Source organism: Fukomys damarensis, unplaced genomic scaffold (genome assembly GCF_012274545.1).
Source record: "Fukomys damarensis isolate Sample0158 unplaced genomic scaffold, DMR_v1.0_HiC HiC_scaffold_17, whole genome shotgun sequence".
NCBI classification, from domain to species: Eukaryota; Metazoa; Chordata; class Mammalia; order Rodentia; family Bathyergidae; genus Fukomys; species Fukomys damarensis.
Genome location: NW_022900929.1, coordinates 8,921,557 through 8,944,118, shown reverse-complemented (window position 1 = coordinate 8,944,118; position 22,562 = coordinate 8,921,557). Strand labels below are relative to the sequence as shown.

Genomic DNA, 22,562 nt, shown 5'->3' with positions numbered 1-22,562 from the left:
GATATTGCTTTGTTTCTCCAGGGATGATTTTTACCAAAATATAACAATATATTTAGTAGTCCTGGGACACTGCCTGGCTGATCTTCAGCTTGTTAGCACTGTCCTTTTCTCTTTTTGCAGTAGCTTGTGGGAATGGCACCATGGGTGCCTTGTCCTGCTTCTTTATTGACATCCAAACTTCCAGTGATGTCACTACTTTCATTTTCTTTTATGAATTGCAGTGCCAGTGGCAGATATCAAAGCTGTGGTGACGGGAAAGGACTGCCCTCATATGAAAGAGAAAGGTGCCCTTAAACAAAACAAGGTATGATTTCCAAATTGTTACAAACAGCTCTGACTGCACCGTGCAGCCAGTAATTGCAATGGTCTAAGCTTTTCTTTATACCACAATATGTATGGGTGTATCTGTATTATATTGAGTCACATATCCCTGATCTTTTTCTAATGCTCACTGTCTTCCATTCTCTCACTTCCTGTGTACAATTGACCCAAGAATCACCCTGTCCTCTCGAGCTTCCTCCCTCATCCTCATCCATTCTGTCTTGACCTGTTTATGTTCATGTCTCCCTCCCCGATTCTTGTCCATAGCAGTCTCTCTGGGGTGTCACTGAAATAGTCAGGAACCAGCTGCTTGAATGAAACATATTCACTAGTGATTAGGGCCTTAAAGAGGTGGAAATTCTTCAGCTGGGCAAAAGAAGAGAGAATAGGAGGAATAAACCTATGCAACTGGAGAAACTCTCGAAAAAGAGAAGCACATTGGACCCCTAAAAGTTGAATATTTATTAGAAGATGATAGAATGCTACACTACTCACATCTCTTACCACCAAGTCTGACAAATTCCAAAATAGTAGCAGTGTATTATACCCAAAAGATCTTGAGTACACAGACTCTCTGAAAAGGAATACTTGGGGAAGGCAAAGTCAATAGAGAACAGAAAAAGAGAGAAATTAGAAGAATTTGAAGCCTTTGTCCTTTATAGTTTCAGTGGACATTAAACATAGCTCACATCCTTGTCAGATTAACATAAATTATCACCCTAAAACCCTCACTTTATCTTTCTTCTTGTTACCTGATATAATATGACTAGATTTCAACAAAAAAAAAAAAATTAGAAACATGCAAAAAGCAAGGCGAAGATGCAGTCCGAAGAAACAAAGTGATCCTCAGAACCAGATTCCATTATGACAAATAGTGGAATTGTTGAATGAGGAATTTAAGATTTCAAATGTTATGAGCTCTAATGGAGAAAAAAAAATTAGACAGCATGTGAAATAAAGAAGTAATGGAAGCAGAAAGATGGAAACTCTGTGACTCAAAAAGAAAGTTTATTTTCAGTCAATACACTGTAGCAGAAGAGAAGAATTCTTCCAGTGCATTTGTTTGTAAACTTCATGTGGTTGAGGAAGGAATCAATAAGCTTCATGATGGGCTGGTAGAAACTTTCTAAGAAAGCAAAAAGAAAAGGAAAAGGAAAAAATCAGAACAGAACATCAAAGAACTGTAATATAATTACAGAAGGCATAACATATGCATAATGGAAGACCAGAAGAGATGAAGACAGTGGAACAGAAGACATATTGACGTAATGATGGTCAAGACCTTCCCAAAATAATGACAGAAATCAAATCACAAAGTGCAGAAAACTTAGAAGATACCAACCAGGATAAAGACTCCAAAAAGCAAACACTTAAACATACTATATTCAAACTGCAGACCAAAAAAAAAACAAAAATGGAAAAGGAAAAAAGTGAAAGAAGACAAAAGGGGAAAAAAAACCTTATTCATAGAAGAGCAAAGATAAAAATTAGAATGAACTTTTCACCAGAAACCACTACAAGCAAGAAGAGAGTGGAGTGGAGTGGAATGGAGTGGAGTAGATGGAGTGCTTAAAGAAAAATCCCACCCATCTAGAATTCTGTGTCCAGTGAAAGTTCCCTTCAGATATATGATAAAGATTTTTTTTCAGATAGACGAAAACTGAGGGAATTCATTGCCAACAGATCTGGTCTACAAATATGTTTGAAGAATTGGTAGAGTCAGAAGAAAAATGATATAGGTCAAAAAATTAGATCTACTTAAAGAAAGGACCTGTATCAGAGAAACAATTGATGAAGGTAAAATTAAATTATAAATTTTTATTGCTACTCCAGGTAAAAAGTAACTACTCACCATTTAGGGTCTTCATAGGATCAATGTATTGGATGATTAAAGTGTACCGATAAGTGAATTGAATGGTACTCAGAGCAAAAGAAGTCAACAAAAAACAAACACAAAAAATAAAAGAGTTATCAACCTGTTCTTTATTATTAGTCAGCTTTCCCATCACCTTGACACAATACTCAAAGTTTAAAGGAGGAGGGGTTTATTTGGCTCATGGTTTCAGAGGATTTAGCCCATGGTCAGCTGACTTCGAGGCAGGAACATCATTTGCTCCCAAAGAGCAAAGATGCTTAGTTCATGGAATCCAGGAAGCAGAGCAGTGGCAGGGAGGAGGGGGTTAGGGAACACACACACAGCCTAAGACCACACCTCAATGACCCACTCACACACTCAGAAATGTGCTCCACCAATCCCCTTGGTGGATCCCAAAGCAAATTATGTTAACATAGTCACACTTAACCATATTAATCTATCATAATCATTTTAAATATATAAGTTCTAAACTCATCAATTAGAAATAGAGATTGTCAAACTGATTTTTTTTTTCAGCTTTAATTGAGTTTACTGGTACATTTTAGGGATTTTTTAAAATACTATTATTGTCCACAAGAAATTCAATTTAAATATGATTCACTTTTAAATTTTAAATATAAATTCAATTTTAAATATAAGTTAAAAGTAATGAGATAAAGACATCCTACTAAACACTAACCAAAAGAAAGCTGGAACAGCTATATTAACTTCAGATAAACTACACTTCAGACCAAAGGAAATCATCAAGAGGTAAATTCTCCAAGAAGACATAACAATCTTGCACATGTATGAACTTAATAAGAAATCAAATTACATGAGTCAATAAATTTACAGAATTGAAAGAAGAAACATACTCATTATTATATTGGTGGCTTCATCCCTAAGTCAGTAATCAATAGATCAGTCAAGCAGAAAATTAAAAAGAATATTGATGACTTAAACATCGTAAGTCAGCTTGGTAAAATTGACCTTAATAGAACCACCCAACAAGCCACAGAATACATGTACCTCTCAAACTCAACAAAAGGTAGCTGAAAAAAATTCCCCAAATGTTTAGAACTTTAACAATGCACTTCTGAATTACCCATAGTTCAAAGAAGGAGGCTCAATAGAATTACAACACGTTTTAAACTAAACAAAATAAAGATATAACTTATTAAAATGTGTGTGTGATGAAACCACTGCTTATGAAGAAATATACAGCATAGAAAAGAATGAAGATCTGAAATTGCTCTGTTTCTACTTTAGTACGAAAAAGAAAGAGGAGCATTTAGGCCTAAGCCAGGCAAAAGATATAAAAATTAGAATAGAAATCAATGAAACTAAAAACAAGATAAAAAGAATTAAAAAAAAAAAAGCAAAAACTGAGTCTTTGAAAAGATGAGTAAAATTGTCTTCTAACTTGACCAAGCACAAAAAGTCAGCAAGGAAGTGAAAAGAAGGGAAGGGGAAGGGAATGAAGAGGAAAAGAAAGGACCAGGGCGGGGGAGAGAAGAGAAGAGGAGAAGCAAGGTACAAGTCAGCAGTATCAAATCAGGTATGAAAATGGTGGTGGTCGCATTTGCACATATTATGTGTGTGTGTGGATTTGGCCTTCTTGTATCTGACTCATCTCCCCTTAAAGGAGACTAACAATGCAAACCGAGTAAATGAGCAGTGTTTTCTAACTTTTTTGAAGTAATTGAATGGATGGATGGATGGATGGACAGGGAGGTGGACACGTGGGACACACTGCTGTAAACAAATACATAAGCCTGCAAATGGAAGTTCCTTCCTGGAATTCTTTCTGGAATTCATCTGGAATCCAGATGTTCTAACCACCCCCTCCCACCTCTTCCAGTCTGACTTGAGGGCTAAGAATGCTGTGTCCCCAGTAGTCTGACTCTTTTGTTGGCAAACACATGGAAATTACATGTCTCTTAGTTTTAATAGTGTTCATACATCTAGTTCTTCAGACAAACATCAAAATACAGAAAATAAAGTTACAGTTGTTCTCCTCACCTTCCCAAACCCATACTGCTTCTCCCAGTACTGCTGCTCCTGACCTTTGAGACTTGTAGGTAAGAAATAGAAGATCTGTGACTACAGAGAGGCGTTAGCCAAGGTGTGTCCACAGGAAGTCTTCACTGCATGGTGGGCAACAACTAAGACCTGCTGCTGAGTCTCCAGAGTTTTTCCAGTAGAGAAGCAGCTTCTCGCACTCTGTGCTGCAGGACTTTTGGTAGCTCAACTGCTGACCAAGGGTAAAAGATATTAGCATCCATAAAGGAAACACTTTGTTAGCAGAATAATATTAGTGACTTCCAGTCCTCTTACCCATTCAAAAATCTGCTGGAGTACCTGGACCTCACCAAAACCCTGGGGACAGAAAGACAAACACAAGTCCTTTCCCTTGAAGTGTCTGACATGTGTTCATATATTTAGTCAATCTACATTGCCCTCTCCAAGATTTGAGGAGCTCTGGGCATGGTGAACAGAGCAGGTGTGGCTAGCTCCTTGAGCTCAGAGTTCAACCTGTTTACCAAAAGTCAGTGCACCTGGCAAACTTCTTGGGCGACAATGCTGGCTTCTTCACAGAGTAGAAAATTCCTGACCGAGACTCAAAAAAGAAAAAAATTTGTCACAGGTGGAGATAAATACAATGAAAAGACTTTTTGAGTTTTAAGGATTAATGATTAAAAAACTAAAGCTCTAATTTATAAATTGATTTGCTCATGTACATTTCAAGTTGGGAATTCTTGGTACTTGGCTCACAAGTTTTAGTCCTCTACTTGACAGTCACTGTGTAATCACTGAAGGACAGATCTTACAGATCCCACTGATTCAGATGAGTGTACATGTGATGTGAGAGACACTACCTTCTGCCCGTGTTCCAGAATCCAGCCTTTGGTTTGCTAGTGTGATCTTTAAACTGAAATAAGCAGATTGTAGTAGAAAATAACATTTTAGTATCAGCTGAAAGTCCTTGATAACATATTCACTCATTCATTCAGCAAATGTATTGAGCATCTTATTTGTGTCAGGAATTAGGAATCCAAAGATAAAGATGACCTAGCCCTGGCCCTGGATATTCAACAGACATGATTTGTATCTAAACATGCAACTATAATTCATTATCTGTGCTCCCAAAAGGAAGAACTACAGCACAGGGGCACTCTGAGTTGAGAACAGCGGGTGAAGACTCTTGAGCTGGGTTTTGAAAAGAAACTGGCCAAGCAAAGAAGCCATGAAAGTCTTCCCATGGGGCCTTTCCACATCTTCTGATTGGGAAACAGTAAATTCCATGATAAGTGGAGACAAGAAGAATAAACTGGATTGGACAACTAATGGCTGTTAATGCTGTTAAGACAGATTAAAGACAGGAAGGGACAGATGCTTGTAGAAGGCAGTCTTTTCTATACACTACACGAATGAGTGATTATTTTGCCTTTTAAAATATACAAGTATATAGATGAGTAACACCGTGCTATAGCTATGAAATCTGCTATTCCACATGACCAGATTTAACACCGACACACATGCCAAATAATATCTGATGTTTATCATCAGAATATTCAGCCTTCAAGATGACCTGGACAGATGGAGAACCAATGTACTTCAGTAAGTTCTGGGCAAAATGGCCAATATAGCAATTGTCTTCGACAGCTTTCCTATTGCTAGACACAATACCCTATATCCACAATTTAAAGGAGAAGTTTAATTTGGCTTACATTTTCAGGGGATGCAGCCCATAGTCAGCTGGCTCAAAAGCAGGAACATCATGGCAGAAGGGGATAGTGAAGCAAAGCTGCTTAGTTCATGAGTACCGGGAAGCAGAGTGGGAAACAGTGCCTGAGAACGTGGGGCCAGGGACCAGGCAGAGACTTCAAATCCACACTAAACTTCCATGACCACCCAGATATACTCAGAGGTGTGCTCACCAATCTCCTGGGTGGATCCCAAAGCCAGTCAAGTTTAGACTCCCCCAACCACCACAGTCAGTTACCACAAAAGAGTGTATGGATAGCCAACACCAATGCTGAAAATACTTGGTATAAAACTCTGATCTTACTTTATCAGTCATTCGATCCACAAAAGAACACACATTCAAACACCTTCCAAACCAACGTGCCATCTCTGTGAGCACCTCCTGACCTTGGACACCTTCTCCCTGGTCCCAGTGCCAGGTTGTTAAGAAGGCACTCAAAAGCCACAGGGTACAGAGAGTTATTCACTTCCTCCCTCATCCTCTCTCCCAGGAACTCTGACCACCCACAGCCTTGCTCCACCTGGCAGGGTGGCAGGTGGGCATAAAGGGAACAGGAGTTCAGTCCAGAGATAATGAAAGACCTTCAGGGTGAGCAGCAAGGCCTTGTTTGGTAGATGTCAGAATGAGCGTTATGCTCTGCTACCACCTGGCGCCTCTCCTCTTCACTGGGAGCTTGAACACGTTTCAGCTTCCAAAGTGGTGGCCCAGGAGGTGCCATTGCTCCCAGTTCCTCAGCCTCCCTGCTCCAAGTGTTGCTGAGTGATCTCCTTGGAGACTCTGTGACAGAAACTCGGAAGCAGCTATAAAACTCATCATAAATGCTAACACCCTTGTACGCATATGTGTAGTTCAGAGAATTAATTCCTCCCACCCCTTCCAGGAAGCCTAGGTGAAATTAAAAGTGGGGACTGATGTTCTCACAAATTTCTCATTTCCTGCCTGTATTTATTAGGAACTGGATCCTGAAAGTCCTGATCATTCCCTTTCTGAGGCATATATGTCACAAAGGGTGCAGCCCCAAGCCTGCCTGCCCCAGCTTCCTCTTCCTTCCCCACCCTTCTGCAGAAGAGAAAGTGTCACAGTGCTAACCATGCTGACAGCCTGGTCTCAAGTGACTTCAGCGCCTAATCGAGAGTGTGTGTCTGGGCTGTCGTGGCATTCACACCAGCTTCTGTCACAAGGCGATGACTGGCCCTGTGATTTCCCTGAGAAGAGCTGAAGTTGTCATCCAGAATCAGCCAGAAAGACCTGGATGAATCCCCCAGTCCTGTTTACCCCTGAAGTGCCCCTCCTGCCACTCTGGTAGTGTCTCAACTAGTTGTTCAAAAGCAAAACTCCCCCTCCTTCCCTCCTAACTCTCAAGTATGAGTCATAGAGTTTTCCTGATGAATGACTTTCAGATTAGTAGTAAATAAATCATCATTTATATAGGCCTCATATATTCTCATACTGAGATAGAAGATATATTGTTCTCATATTAAGAACAATGTTTATGGATTTTTGAGATTAAGGCAGAATGTGATCCCACTACCTTAACTTTAAGTCCATATGCTCACTTCCACTCTCTGTCCACAGACAGGATTATTCATAATTACCACTAGTAAGAGCATACTCTTCATTTTTCCTGCTTTTTTTTCACCTACAGTCAAGTCTTTGTAATTATCGTACCAAATGACTTGCCACATACATTTCTCTCAGTTGGTAATCGGTGATTTCCCTATACCCAAAGGAGGGAGAGAGATTTAATTTGTCATAATTTTCTTATAGATTATAATATGCAGCTTTTGCTTGCTGATGAATTATTTTTAGGAATTAATTCACAAATGGAATCTTGAGTTTTTAATATGTATTGCCGTGTTGGTTTTTTTAAAGGACGATACCAATTTTGGGTACCACTAGTAGGGGCATGACCATTTTAATTATAAATTAAAAGGCCCAAGAGACAAGGTCTTGGAAACAAATACCAAACTGAATGGAAAATTGTGTGTTTGTTTTGATGCACTCCTTTGTCACATGCCATCTTCTCTGTTTGGTCATGAATGGAGGAATTAAGGGTAAAAACGAAGAAACACTGAGAAGTATTTTTGCAGAATAGTCCCATCCTGTGACTCAGTGCTGTTTCCTTCAAGTGTTTCTGTTTCTGGTAGAGTGGGGAGATTGTCTGGGTGTGAGATACTAGAACTTCTGTACTCAGAACAAAGTTGATCTGTCCTAGTAAGGGGACCTCTGCAGGTGACCCAGACAGGCGAACTCCCCAAAAATCCAGAAGTAGCTTAATGGTGGGCTGTGTGGACACAGGTTCCAGCTAGCATTGGGTCCTTGGCTTTCACTGTGAAGGGATACCTCAGTTCTTCTAAAATTCTGAAATCTGGAAGCAGTGATCTCATCTTGTTGCCTTCCATCTTCTTTCTGGGGCATTTATGCCATGAGTTATTCATCAAAGGCAACCCCTCCTCCAGAGACTAAGGTCGAGGATGATGTAAAGACCTTGCTCCCTAAGAACACATGCTTTGTGGGCAAGTACTGAGAAGCACAGCCCCCAGATCCCAACAGGGGAGGGGAACAGTCATCAGTGGGTCTCAACAATGGCACAGAGAAAGAAGGCCCACTAGGGCATGTGTGTGGTAACACTGCAGGGTGCTGGTGTGGATGCAGTCAAATCATTCCTGAGTGTATACTGGTCCTTTCCCCTCTAGCTCAGGAGCCATTACAGTGTCAAGATGTACTGGGACTGTCATTCCCCAGAGGCTCCACCCTGCTGACTGCTCAGACCCAGAGAATGATCCTAGCATCCAACATTCACTCAGCACATACAGTTTGAGAACTGTGTTTAATGTACCTGTTAGACATGACACTGAAGACCTTGGCCAAAGTCACCCTGTGCTCCGGGGAAGGGCCATGGTCATCACTCAGTTGATACCAATCAATGAGCCCAGATCTTCTGTCCCTTGCACCCCTGCTTCTCTATCTCCTGCAGCCATCGGAGGATAAAATCTGGGTTCTGTGTGCCCTTTGCTCCACAGTACTGAAAGATCAGAGGACAGACATCAAGAGAACAGTTTGACCCAGAAGCCCTTAATGCCCCAATTGTGACAGTTCATTGTTTCCCATGTCTCTGCTGAAGAAAGGGGAATAGCCCAGCTTTGATATGTCTGCAGGTTTATTAGAGTAGTGCCTCAGTTTACGAATTTAATTTGTTTTTTGATTTGAGGGAAGATAGCTGTGTTTGTGTAGGGAAGATGTCCATGGTTGTGTTTGTCACCCAATATGGAGTTTAGGAACAGATGCAAATTTTGCTGAACACTTTTGTTTGCGAACCAAATTGTTTGGAAATAGAAGTATTCAAGAACCAAGGTTTTACTGTATCTCCAAGCCCCACCCAGTAAGAGGCAAAGATAACACCTTCTATGTGGGCTGTCATGAGATGTTTCATGCCATCTTCCTAAACAGGGAAAGGACTCTGCTGTAACTCTCAAAAAGCATGTCCCTTCCTCCCTCCAGCCTCTTTGTTGCTGCCCCGCCTGCAGGGGAGGGGGAAGGCTCTCCTTCAGGTTCAAGGTGCAGCCATTTGGAACTGCAAAAGAAATGTGGCTGTTTTAATGCTGTGTTTTCTGTAATCTCTTATAGGAGGTGCTTGAACTTGCTTTCTCAATCTTGTATGACTCCAACTGCCAGTTGAACTTCATTGCTCCTGACAAGCACGAGGTGAGGGTCTCAGAGGGGTTAATTTACAAGAGAATGTGACAGTGTCTCTTGAAAAATAAGCCAAAGGAAAAATACTGGAAAGGAAGATTTCTTTCTTTACCTCTCTCCCCCTTTCTACCTTCCTTCCTTCCTTTCAAAAAAAACCTACTAGAGAAAATCATGAACAAAGCAGCTTCCTATTTTCTTGTAATAAATAGAAACCTCCTGAAAAAATGTCCAGTTAGAAGCCCAACATCTTCATAGCTGGATTGATAGTAAATATATGTTAGTCATTTTCCATTACTATAATAAATACTTGAAATAAATGAAAAGGAGAAAAGACTTATTTTGGGTCATGGTTTCAGAGGTTTCAGTCCATTTTCAGTTGGTCCTGTTTTCACGGGACCTGTGGTGAGGCAGTGCATCATGACAGAATCACAAGAAGGAGGAAGCTGCTCACCTTGTGGCAGCCAAAAAGCAAAGAGAGAGACAAAGGGCAGGGTCTCAACACCTTTTGAGGCCATGCCTCCAATAACCTAACTTCCTCTCCTAGCCCCCACCTCTTAAAGGTTCAACTACCTCCCAGTAGTATCACAGGGTGGTGACCAAGCCTTTAGCCAATTGACCTTTTGGGGACCTTCAAGGCCTGAACTATAGCATAATGGTAAGGAAAATGGATGTACATATATCTCTAATTAGCAAAGGCATAATTCCTAACCCAGTGAAAGATGTGGTCCAGGCTAGAGCTTTGGCTTCCATTGAATATTTAGTTTTTGATCTGGATTTTCCCAAGATAAACTAATCTCTATCTTTTTAAACATCTGATGAAATAGGTTCTCTACCAAGTTTCTTTAAGCTATTTTAAGAGGTTTAAGGCTGTCTCTGCTCTTAGAATTTTATTTCCAAGATGCTTTTATTCCTTTTTGACATCTTGTTATATGTATAATTTGTTTCCTTTCTTGAAGCATGCTGTCAGCTATATTTAAAATATTTAGCATAAATCTAGGAAAATGCATTTGTAAGACAAAGTAGCAGTTATGGTTGATTTAACTTTTTCTCCTTTAAACTAGAGCCCACCATCATGCTTGAAACTTTTATTTTTAGATGACACCATTCAAATTTTTGTTTTACATGTAGTTGCATAAACAGCTTTTAGAAAGGAAGATAATAGAATCTGACTTTTGTTCCCCATTTCCCCTAGGAGAATTTGCTCATTTAGAAGGTATTTAGCATCTAGTTTTCACTGGTTTGAAGCTTTTGAATAAAATTGTACATCCAAAAGAAAGAAGAAAGATTAGGCACAAATCCTGCTTTTAGAATGGCACTTAAATATAATTCTGTGTCACTTGACATTTAGTTTGCAGAAGGGTAAGACTTTGTATTCATCTTTCTGAAAATAGATTTCATGTCCTGCTATTTCTGTTTTTAGACAAAATTGTGGTTAGACACAGGCCACCATAGCCAGGATGTATAGAAAACTACTTAAAATAATAGAACTTGGGCTGTTATTTGAATCAGTGCTAGGCTGTTTTCCCCAGAGTGTGTACAATAATTTTAGATAAAGATAAATGCTCTGGGACTGCCAAGTTTTTATTTCTATCCTGCCACTTCTTACAGATGCAATGAGGAGAAAAATGTCATATGCTGATGAGCACTTTTAATTTCTTCAAAACACTTGAATATCTAATAACTTATTTACCTTTATGATCACTCCATAAAACAGAAAGTTCTCTTACAGTATCCTCATTTATCAAATAAAAAGAGTGAAGCCTCACAGAACTGAAGGCCCACAGCAGAAAGGGCAATAGTAATGATAACTCACCTGGATCACTCTCTACCAGTCCCCATTAAATATCATCTCATTAAAGATCCTTCCATAGCTCTAAAAGAATCAAATTAACATTGACCTTGTTTGGTAAATAAGGAAAGTGAAAGAGGTTAAGAAACTTCCCAAGGTCACTCAATAGTAAATGGTAGAGCTGAGATTTGCTCATTTTTCAGATTTCTCTAGTTGTATAATTTGTGTTTTTCCTTTGACACTCCACTCAATCAGAATCCCCACAGGACCCAGGCATTGAGATGGGCTGAAGTGATTCTTAAGTCAACCTCCCCCACCCCTCTCTCTAGTCTCACAACCCCGTGCATGTTCTTTTTCCTGCTGGGTTATGTATTGAAGAAACCGGATCATTACTCCAATAACATTATCAGCAGTCTAGTTGGTGCTCATTTCAGCTCTGTGTTTGTTTCCTGTGGCTACTGCAGCAAACCACCACACACTCAGTGTTCATTTTCAACAGCATAAAGATACCATTTTAGAATTCTGGAGGTCCAAAGCATGACAGGTCTCCCCAAGCTAACATCTAGGTGGTAGAGACTTCATTCCCTCCCCGGGGCTCCAGGTGACAGTGTGAGTCCTTGCTTCTCTACCCTAGAGGCTGTCCGCATTCCTCAGCCTCCATCCATCCATCCAACAATAGTGACAGCTAGAACCCTCTCATCAAATCCCCCTGACCTCCTCTCCCATACGCAGACCTCCTGCTTTCCCTCGTTTCTCTAACTCTTCCCTCTTCCTCACTTTAAAGGGACCTCATGATTACAATGGAGCCATGTGGATAATCCAGCGTAACCTCTCTGTTTTAAGGTTGGCTGATACCAACTTTGATTCCCTTTGTCACATGACCTAGAATTTTAACAGGACCTAGGGGGTGGAGTGTGAAGATCTTAAAACAGGTAGATGTTTTTCTGCCCACCGCAACATGCAATATCATTTCATGTATCTATCTATCCACAAAATTTCTAATTAGAAAACTAACCAGAATCGGGCTCAATTTGTACACATAAACAGCAGCAGAATGTCTTTTAACTTTATCTTCTTGCCTTTCTTTTTTAAAATGTTAGCAGCTGCTGATGATCATTGCCCATCCTTAGATCTGTTATTAGGTTGCAGAAGGCTAATATCTCAAGTGTCTCATTCCTTGCACTGATTCATGGAATATATAGAGAAACTAACCTCATCAACTCTTTAGCTACTCTAAAGTTATACAAAATGCATGGGAAACAAATACCTTGATTCTCATTACCAGTTTTTGAAATAATAAGCTTGTCTTGAAGAAGGCCAGTGAGTTGTGTTTGGCATTTGAGTATCATTGCAGAGTCATGGATTTAAACATATTTGTTGCAGTTATTTTTATTGCTCAGATTGTCCCTCTGGGGCAAGTAAGTACCCATCAAGGTGGTCTATGAATCCTAATGACCTGGTCCTCATATGTTTCATCACTTCCTGGTGTTCTGGATACTCTAAGTCCATCTTGTCTTTTCTCTGTACATCCTGAGTTACTTTTAATAGGAAACAGTAGTTAGCAAATGGAATCTAGACATAAAGTGTACTTTTTCTCACTTGGTCATTATTTTTAGGCCTCTTGAGGGGAGGACAGAACTAGGAGTTAAGATATCATGAGTTGATACTGAGAGTTCCAACTCAAATTCAGTACTAAGAGCTTGTATTTAGTGGGCAACATAGAAAAAAAATAAGATGTTCCGTGCTTGCTGCTTCTCAAAAGAGGTGCTCCAGTGGGTTAAGTTAATCTACACCAGGAAATGGTCCCAGGCTAGGAAGGCTGTGTATAAGGGACAGTAAACCCTAGGACATGAGGATTTACTGTGAAACAACAGCTAACAGGGGCCTTCCAGAGCATGGCATTGAGTGGTACCAGTGTCTGTGTAGTCATCAGTATAGTCTGGGAAGCTTTTTCAATTTTGCTGTTGCAGTACTGAGGATTGAACTGAGGGCCTTTGCATTTCTTAAGCCCTGTTTTAGTTTGAAACAGTCTCACTGGTTACCTTAATGTGAGCAGCCTGGACTTGAACTTGCCATCCTCCTGCTTCAGCTTCCTGGAGTGCTAGGACTACAAGTGTGCACCATCATACTCTTAGAAGCGTTTATTAATAAAGTTTTCTCATCCCAGATGGACAAAAGCAGGTTCTCCAGAGTAGGAATTAGGTATCTATTTCTATCGAGGTTATTTGCAAGGAAACAGATGGTTAGATGTGCTCAGAATCTGGCTGAGGCACTCATGAAGACATGAGTTTCCAGAAATCCCTTAACTCCAGCCTGTGTTTAGATGGGTTTAATGATTTGGCTGAGCTCTCACACCCAAAGAAGAACCAAAGCCCTCTGGCTCAATGTTGCAACCCTCAGATATGGAACTAATTGTACGCCCAGGGTCACCTCTTCAAGTTACAATATGATGCCACTGCATGCGTCACGGCAGATCTCCACCACATCCAGGGATTAATGCTTCCAGTAATTAGATTGGCTGCACAGACCATGCAGTGCCAATGCAAAGGACAGGCTAGGTAGGGTCTGGAATTGCAGCTTGATCCAGTGAGGCCAAGAGAGGATGGAACAAGAACCAGGGATGGCACAACAGGTGAGTGGGACAGCCTCCAAAAGCAGGCAGTTTTCTGAGATGCCAGCAGCAGAAGCCACCTTTTTCCCAATGTGATGTCACAGGGTTCTTAAGGGTCAGGTCCAGGACCCAACCTCTGGGAGGGACACTGACAAGAACAAAGCAGTTGCTCAGACAAATGAAGCATAGTCCTCCCTCTCCCAGGAACTTGTAGCTTGCTGGAGAGGCAAAAGGTTACCACTGATTTTGCAAGAAAATTGTAGAACTCTTCATTGGGTGCTCTGAGAGTTTCCAAAGCAAAGGATGTGCCAAGGGATAAGGCATAGGAGAACTAGTGGAGAAAAGCCCTGGGCACTGGAGACCCAAGCAGGGAAGGAGGTCCACACACTAGCAGCCAATCCACCTCCCACTAAGATTATCCAATAATTGTAGCTATTTTGGCCACCAGACACTGTGTGCTATGCACCATAAGGTTATCTCCTAGTCTTTTTGCTGAGAAACATAAAAGAGAGACCTCCATTGGCTCCAGGATGGAACAGAGCTGACATTGTATGTGCTAGGAGTCAGATGGGACAGGCAGACATCAGCTACTAGACTGTGAACTATGACTGGGAAAGTAAGAAGCAACCCTGGCCTGATACTGAGTCCAGGAATGTTGGAAATTTATTAAAGCTGGAGATTCACCAGTGAGCCATTAGCAGTATTACCCTGCAGTCAGAAGGACAGAAATCCTATGCTGTTATCTAGGGAGATATTCCTGCATGGGCAAGCAAGGCTTTGGAGCCAACTGACTGGAGTTCAAATCCCACCCACTCTACTTAGTACCATATCTCTGTGCCTTAGTTCATTCACTAACTTGTAAGAGGTGTGATCACAAAATATAGTGAATATTGAAATGAAAATAATTTACTACAATAAAAGACCCACTGTCATGAATCCCCCTCAAAAACTTGCCCCTCACTTCCAAGGCACTTAGCCCATGATTTCTGCCACTTTCTGAAGCAGTTCTGGAAGTCCTCTTTCAGAGGACTTTCTTTGGTTGTGTTATCAAGGCTGTCTCACTATCCTGAATCGATTAAAAATGTTGACCTTTCCTGGCCATTTTGACTTTGGGGAAGAGCCAAAGGTCTCATCCAGATCCAGCGAACAAGGTGAATGACTACACACCATGTTCTTCTGTGACAGAAATTGCCATAAATGCTTTGAGTTGATTCAGAATATCAAGGCAGCCATGAAAAGACACTGATGAAGCAAGACTTTCAGAACTGCTTTAGAAAGTGGCAAGAAGGATGGAATAAGCGTATTTAAAGCAAGGGGGGTGACTGGGAGGGATTGATGACAATATGTCTTTTACTGTAATAACTTTTTAAATTTTTAAACATTCACCACAGTTCGTGATCATAAATCAGAGATGATAACAGAATGTCTGCTTTGTAAAGAGGCTGTATTACATGACAGTGTACAGAAACAGCCTACCGCATGTTGAGTATTGGTTAAGTGATGTCTGTAGCTGTTTTTACTACTCTTGGGATTGTCCTCAGTCATGATCACTGTCACCTCCTCTCCCCAGTACTGTATCTGGACCGATGGACTGAATGCACTACTCGGGAAAGACATGATGAGCGACCTCACACGAAATGACCTGGACACCTTGCTCAGCATGGAAATCAAGCTCCGCCTCCTGGACCTGGAAAACATCCAGATCCCTGATGCACCCCCACCGATCCCCAAGGAGCCCAGCAACTACGACTTCGTCTATGACTGTAACTGAGGTGGCTGGGCTCAGACACGCCCCTCCCGCCCCAAACTAGAAAAATCTAGTTAACAGGAGAGAGGACTGGAAGTGTGGGCACACCCTGGAATTTTCTTTGATGAAGGGAAACTGCAAGTCAGTCCTTCCTCTGGTGTCCCTTGGCGTTTGCAGCCCTGTCCTGGCACTTTGCTCATCTCCTTGAATCTGATTTTAGACTCACTGCTTTAGATCACTTCCCATTGCTGCAGATCACTGGTAGGACAAGAGCAAAAGCCACGCTAATAAGAGAGCCAAGGGCCCTTCTGTCCCAATCCCTGGCTGGAATGTCCTTCCTTCCTGGAAGAGGAAAGCCAGCAGCCCTAGGCTAGCCCTAGATATGCCCACCAGACCAAGAAGAATGGCCCCCACCTGGGTCTGGAAGAAATGGCGCAGCTACTCGATGAGAAGACCAAACACCACACCCCCTTTCCCTGCTCTAGGACCACCTCATACTACCAGTTCTATCCGAGATCAGATCTGCGTCCAGATCTCCCTCCCTCTCCTTGCCTTGGTCTTACCCTGGTCTCCTCTGCAGTCCCCAAAGCAGCAGCAGCAGCAGCAGCAGCAGCAGCAGCAACCTCATCATAGTCCTCACGGGCACTGGGTCTCCCAGATGGTCCGCAGAGCCCACGTCCTCTCTGTGTGTGCACTGTGACAGTGCCTGACCTCCCCTCCGTACCGGTCTAGGGCTTCCTGTCCCTGCCCCGGCCTGGATCTGCCTTCTTCATGCCACACCTGCTCCCAGCCTCTTAGCTGAAAGCACAAATGCAGTCAGTAGTCACACTCCATCCCTAATAGACTAAGCCTAAAAGCCTCTGTGATGGGCTGTCACTGTCCAAGAGCTGGGTGTCACCTCCTCCTGGGGGCCCAGGTTCCATGGGATGGTCACGCTCTCAGACATCCTAGTTTACATCGTTGTAATTATTATAGGTATTTGCAATTTGCAAGGGTTTTGGGTTTGTTTTTTTTTTTTTTTTTGCTTTGTTTTTGTACAAAAGAGTCTAACATTTTTTGCCAAACAGATATATATTTAATGAAAAGAATAGATACATAAATGTGTGTAATTTCCAGGTTTTTTTAATTATTTTAATCCCAAACATCTCCCTGAGAATAACATTCCCTTACACATGCTGTGGAATAAAATTAATTGTGATGAGATGGGGAGCTGATGTTTTGATTTGGTAACTTCGGTTCTTGATAGTCATTAGCATCACGGAGGGCTTGTTAGAAATCAAACCTCTGAGAGTCCAGCCCAGACCTGCTGAATCAGGTGGTTTGTGAGCACATTTACTTGGGAAGCAGTGGCCTAAAAGACACCACTGCCAGGTTCCTGTAGGCTGCACACCCAGTAAAAGATGTGAAAAAGAACACCATCTTGATTCACTAAAAAAAGCAGGCTCTTGGTGTAAACTTAGGATCTATTCATTTTATATCACTGCCTCCTGGCCACAACTTCCCCTATACTTTTTAAAATTCTTTACCATTCTATAATTTGTAGAACTTGGCAAGTTAAACACATCACAGCTTGGAGGAAACACAGCAGTAAAACAATGCAGACCCACCAACCTGAAATGAATTAAATATGAAATAATAAATTCCAGGCCAGGGCACAGCAGTGGAGTTTTTTTCAGTCAGACAGCGTCTGGATCCTAGTGGTAAAAGCCAAGTGCTGAAGGAACAACAGCAGCATCCCCACACTCAAAATAGTGTGGTGCTGCGTGGGCCACCGGTGCAAGCTTCAGGTGCACCCAGGCCACCACTCTTCATTGTCATGAGGATATGCAGTTAAAAGACTGGCTGGGCTTGGGCTGACAAAATTGTAAGGAAAAATCCTTCGCGATCTTTAATCAGTCACAGAGTTATTCTTCCCAGAGCACCCCTGCCTGGCTGTTCCCTCATCACTGAGCTCCAGTGTTAGTAACATATATGTCCTTCGTGGAAGAAGCTTCTAATGATCTACCCGGCACCATGATGAAGTGCTAAGTGCTAGGTGAAGGAAGGTAAACACAGGCTTACCAGAGCCCCACTGTGTAAAGAACTCCTAGATCAAGACCCCTTGATACATAATAATTGTACACATCTGAGGTACAGTTTTGACTTATGGGCTGTTTTGATTTATGTATACATTCAGTATCAGCAGAGCAGCTAATGAACACACCCGCCACTTTCAAGTTTTTATGATTTCTTTATGATAGGTACACCCACAATCTTATATGTACCTGGAAGAATACTATGCACTGATATTAGCTTTATTCACCCTCATGCCACAGAGCACGAGGATTTATTCCCTATTTCAATGATAAGATTGTACCCTTGGACCAACCTCTCCCTGTCTCTCTTCTCTCCTCAAACTCTGCAAACCACCATTCTATTCTCAACATCTAGGAGATCCATTTCTTAGATCCCACATGTGGATGAAATTATGGCATTTGGCTTTCTGTGCCTGCCTTATCTGGATGTCCTCCAGTTCCATCCATGGTATGGCAAATGACTGGGTTTCCTCCTTTTTATGACTGAATAGTAATCCTTTGTGTATATGCACTACATTTTTCTTATCTATTTATCCGTTGATAGTCACCTAGGTTCCATATCTAGGCTATTGTGAATTGTCCTACAGTGAATGTGCAGGTATAGAGATCTCCCTGACACACTGATTTCATTTCCTATAGGAGTAACCCAGGACTACGGAGGACAGCATTCTCCTACCTCTCCATAGACTGGTGAGGCCAAAGAGCATAATGTTGTTCTCTATTCTTTCATTCTATGTTAGGAAGAGGCTCACCTCCCATGTGTGGCCAGCCCACCTTCTCCCCTGAGACCACTCAAGGCTTTTCTCCCATGCAATGAGCCCATGGCTGCGAGCCAGAGTCCCTTTGCCCACAATTCCCTAAGCCCAAGAAAATCAGCCATATCCAAGGCAGAAATGAAGCCAAAACCCTGGTCTTATCCTTACATCCAAGGTGTGTTCTCCAATCCAGTTTTGCCTGAACTAAAACTGCTCATTCAAATCTGCTGATATCTTATTTCCTATTTAATACTGTTGCGAACTCATGGGCAGAAGGGTAATTAATTGCCCCTCTAACTTCAATGACTACTTTTCAGAGCAGAGAACGCTAGTGGTCACTGCAAAGGAAACAGTGGAAGGCTGACAGTTTCTATTTGCAAGACTTTTAAAAACCATCTTCTGATTACCAACTAACTCATCTTCTGCCCACCTACTGCTGTGATGGACCAAGCAATGTTACCTTTCATCAGAAATATTTTACAGTGGACATAAACCTGTGACATAAGGAGGAATAAGGTACCCAGTCATCAGGAACACGAAACAGTGAGACACTAGGCATGCAAAAGCAAAATTTGTAAAGTCAATAAAATGACAAGTCATTTAGTAAAATATAAAACCAGAAAATCACAGTGTGGTATGACTACATTCGAGGGAAAGTGATGCCTAACACTTTGGAAAGTGGGGTAAAGGAAATGAGAATAGAAAGTCCAGGTAGATATTGAGAGAGAGAGAGAGAGAGAGAGAGAGAGAGAGAGAGAGAGAGAGAGAGAGAGAGATGTTCACCCAAGAGCCTTTCAGGAAAAGCAAAGAGTAAACAGCTGAGAAGCATGAAAACCCCTGGTTGCTGGGGACTCTGTAGCCACTCCGTGTACCTGGTGTGTAGGACGGATACAGGGAACACAGGGTAATGACTGCACAGGAAGAAAGGCACAGAGATGCAAGCCCTGAGAGACTTGGCCAGGGCCTTTTCCTGGAGGGCAAACGAGTGCATCCGAGGAGTTGATGTCAGATTTGCCATTGAGCAATATCGGAAAGCAGAGATAGTAGCAAAACGATGGTTGAAATGGTCCCAAGCAGAAAGCACATGGGCCCTGACTTAGGTGAACAGAATGGGAGGAGGGTGAAGTTATTAAACAGGCAGAAGGAGCGGGAAGTAGACACACAGTTAAGCTGGGGGTGGGGGGAAATACAGAGGATTCCTATACATCTAGAAGCAGATAAGAGGGCTATTATCTAAAATCTGAAAGAGGAAGAGGAGATTTCAGGAATAAAGGAATGAGATAATGAAATAGTAAGCCATTTCTGGACTTCTCCAAACAGAAAAGTAAGTCATTTAACCACGGCAAGCCTCTTTCTTCACTTGTAAAATGGAAAATGCATGACTTGAGATGACTGTGAAGGAGGAAGCTGGAAACTCAGTGCTCAGAAAGGAAATCCCTCCCTCCCCACGCCTTCCCTCGTCTGTGGTCCCCCTCCCTTCTTCCTTTGTTACCTGAGGTGTTGAATGTTGTTTCAGCAAGCTGACCATAAGTCAAACACGTCCTCTTATTTTACAGGAAAAGAAAAATGAGAAGGAAAGGAAGAAAAGAAAAATTATTATAACATACTCCTTGAATTAAGGATGTGAAGAGCTACAGTGAACCCATAATTTAAAATAAATTCAAAAAACTACGGCACAGTCCCATATGAAAATATAATTACATCCTAAATCTTTCTTTTAATGTAATTACATTTTTTGGAGACTGACTATATATGTAGATAAACACTTCAAGTTAAGTGCTTTTTTATAATTCAAAAAAATAAGCAGAACATACTCAGATGACAGAGGGAAATAATTCTGTAGGAAACATGATATAAAGATAGTTGCTCCAGGGCTGGGGATTTAGCCCAGTGGTTTGGTGGCCTGCCTTGCAAGCGCAAAGACCCAAGTTCAATCCCCGGTACCCCCCCCCAAAAAAAAGTTGCTCCTCATGAACATTGACCCTAAATCTGGGCTTCCCGGAAGCCAGTGTAAATAAGGAAGCATCCTGGGATATACAGCTCATTTTCCTTCTTCCTTCTTCCTCCTTTCCCTCCTTCCTTTCTCTTTCTCTAATTATTTGTTTTTCTTTCTCTCTGTCTTTTATAATTTCTTCCTTCCTCCCTCCCTCCTTTCCTTCATTCCTTGCTTGCTTGCTTGATTTCTTTCTAAAGCTTTACTCCTTTATTTAAAAACATCCTTTCTTAAACCTTAAACTTTGGAGAAGGCACCATTTTGAAAGCACTTCTTCCTTTGACAGATGCCTCTTAGCAGGAAGTACTTGTTCTGTTTGTAGAATGGAAAATGGCACCTCTTCTGTTTGAGGGATAAAAGCAAATAATGAGTCCTGCAGTCCTGGAGTAAGTTGAGGGCCAAAGTGATAGCACCATCTGCAGGGAGTCTAGACATCAGGCATAAGGGAAGCCTAACCAGACAGGGTAAGAAACGCACAGGGCACCTCCAGGGCTAGAAGTCAGGTATCGAGCAGAGAGAGCAAGGGGAAAGGAATTCAGGGAAAGTCAGCCAGTGTCTCTGGGCATTCACCATGCACTCACACAAGACCCAGGACATAAATTAGTAAGACGTGGAATCTGCCTTCATGGTGTTCATCACATAGAATAGGAACTAAGAAGCACTCATTTTGTGAGCACAAGGACCATGATGTACACTCACCCAGACAAAAGAGCAGGAGGAAGTGAGGGCAGCAAGCCTGGAAGGTGAGCAGACTAAGCAAAGAAGGAGGTCTCCGGAGCACCATGGTCATGCTGGCTCAGCCTAGCGATTGCTTTCTTGGAAGGCATTTGCTGGACATCAAATCAAATGAGGGACTCTTCAGCTCCCATGGCAGATTCTACTTACTCCGTCTTGTGAATGATTGAATATCTCACTGTCCTTCTCACTGGATGAGTTCCAGGAGGGGAAGAGCTAAGCCAATTGTTCTTCCCAGTCTTTACCCCACACAGCACTTAGCCCTACTCCATAAACACACTCTTCCTTTGGTGTTTGTGAGGAGTTAGTTCCGTGGACTCAACTCCATGCCTGCTCAAGTCCCGTGTTTAAAATGACATAATACTGGCATAGCCTATGTCCATCTTCTGTATACTTCCTCCTCTATATCATGCTTAACACAAGGCAAATATTATGAAAATGTATTGTTTAGGTACAGAAACACGAAAAAGAATTTCTGAATCTTCAATACAGAAGCAATTTCTTTTTCAAATATTTCTGGTCTCTGGTTGGTTGAATCCATGAATGCAGAACCCACAGATATGAAGGGTGGTGTATTAGTTAGGGTTTTCTAGAGGAACAAAATCAATAGAAAATATATTCATAATTATGCAAGGACATTCATTAGGTGGGCCCACCGGATCAGAGACAGGGGAGTTTGCAACAGCTGTCAGCATGCTAGAGAATCAGCAGATCTATTAGCTGCTTAACCCAAGAAGCTGGAAGCTGAACAAGAAGGATGGAAGGATGTAGCACCAGCCCAAGGTCAAAGGCCTGGACACTCACTGGGGAGTCACTGGTGTGAATCTGTGTTGGAAGACTCAACGAACTGGAGGGTGATGTCCAAGGTGATGGAGAAGCCTGGAGTGCTTTGAAACAGGGCACACTTCCTTCTTTCCCTTTTTATTCCATCCAAATTATAAGCCTGTTGGTTGGTGCCACCATATTTAGGGTGGGTCTTTCTCCCCTCTGTTTGCTGGCCTTCAGTCATCCTACCCAGACCTGTGCTTCACAAATCTGCTAGGCCTGTCTTAACCCATTCCAGTTGACAGATCTCAATTTACCATCACAGGTGGAATGTACTTTTCAAACAAATTGGTAAAGGACATTTCAGGAAGAGATAAGAGCATAGGACATTATGGATGGAACATAGAGCAGTATGGGACAGAGAATAGCAGGCTCCCATGGATGAGCCCAGAGA

At 41.9% G+C, this 22,562-nt stretch overlaps 1 protein-coding gene across 3 annotated transcripts in view; it reads left to right on the top strand.

Moving 5' to 3' along the window:
* Elmo1 (engulfment and cell motility 1) overlaps positions 1–16,951 on the top strand; it is a 463,267-nt gene extending 446,316 nt beyond the window's left edge. For 2 of the 3 annotated variants that reach the window (XM_010640488.3, XM_019210009.1), the window contains 3 exons: positions 222–304; positions 9,573–9,650; positions 15,609–15,809. In XM_010640488.3, coding sequence (XP_010638790.1) covers positions 222–304; positions 9,573–9,650; positions 15,609–15,809 — 362 coding nt within the window. Of the gene's footprint in view, positions 1–221; positions 305–9,572; positions 9,651–15,608 lie in introns of all 3 variants that reach the window. The other variant, XM_019210008.2, reaches the window with a different exon arrangement.
* The last annotated feature ends 5,611 nt before the right edge of the window (positions 16,952–22,562 follow it).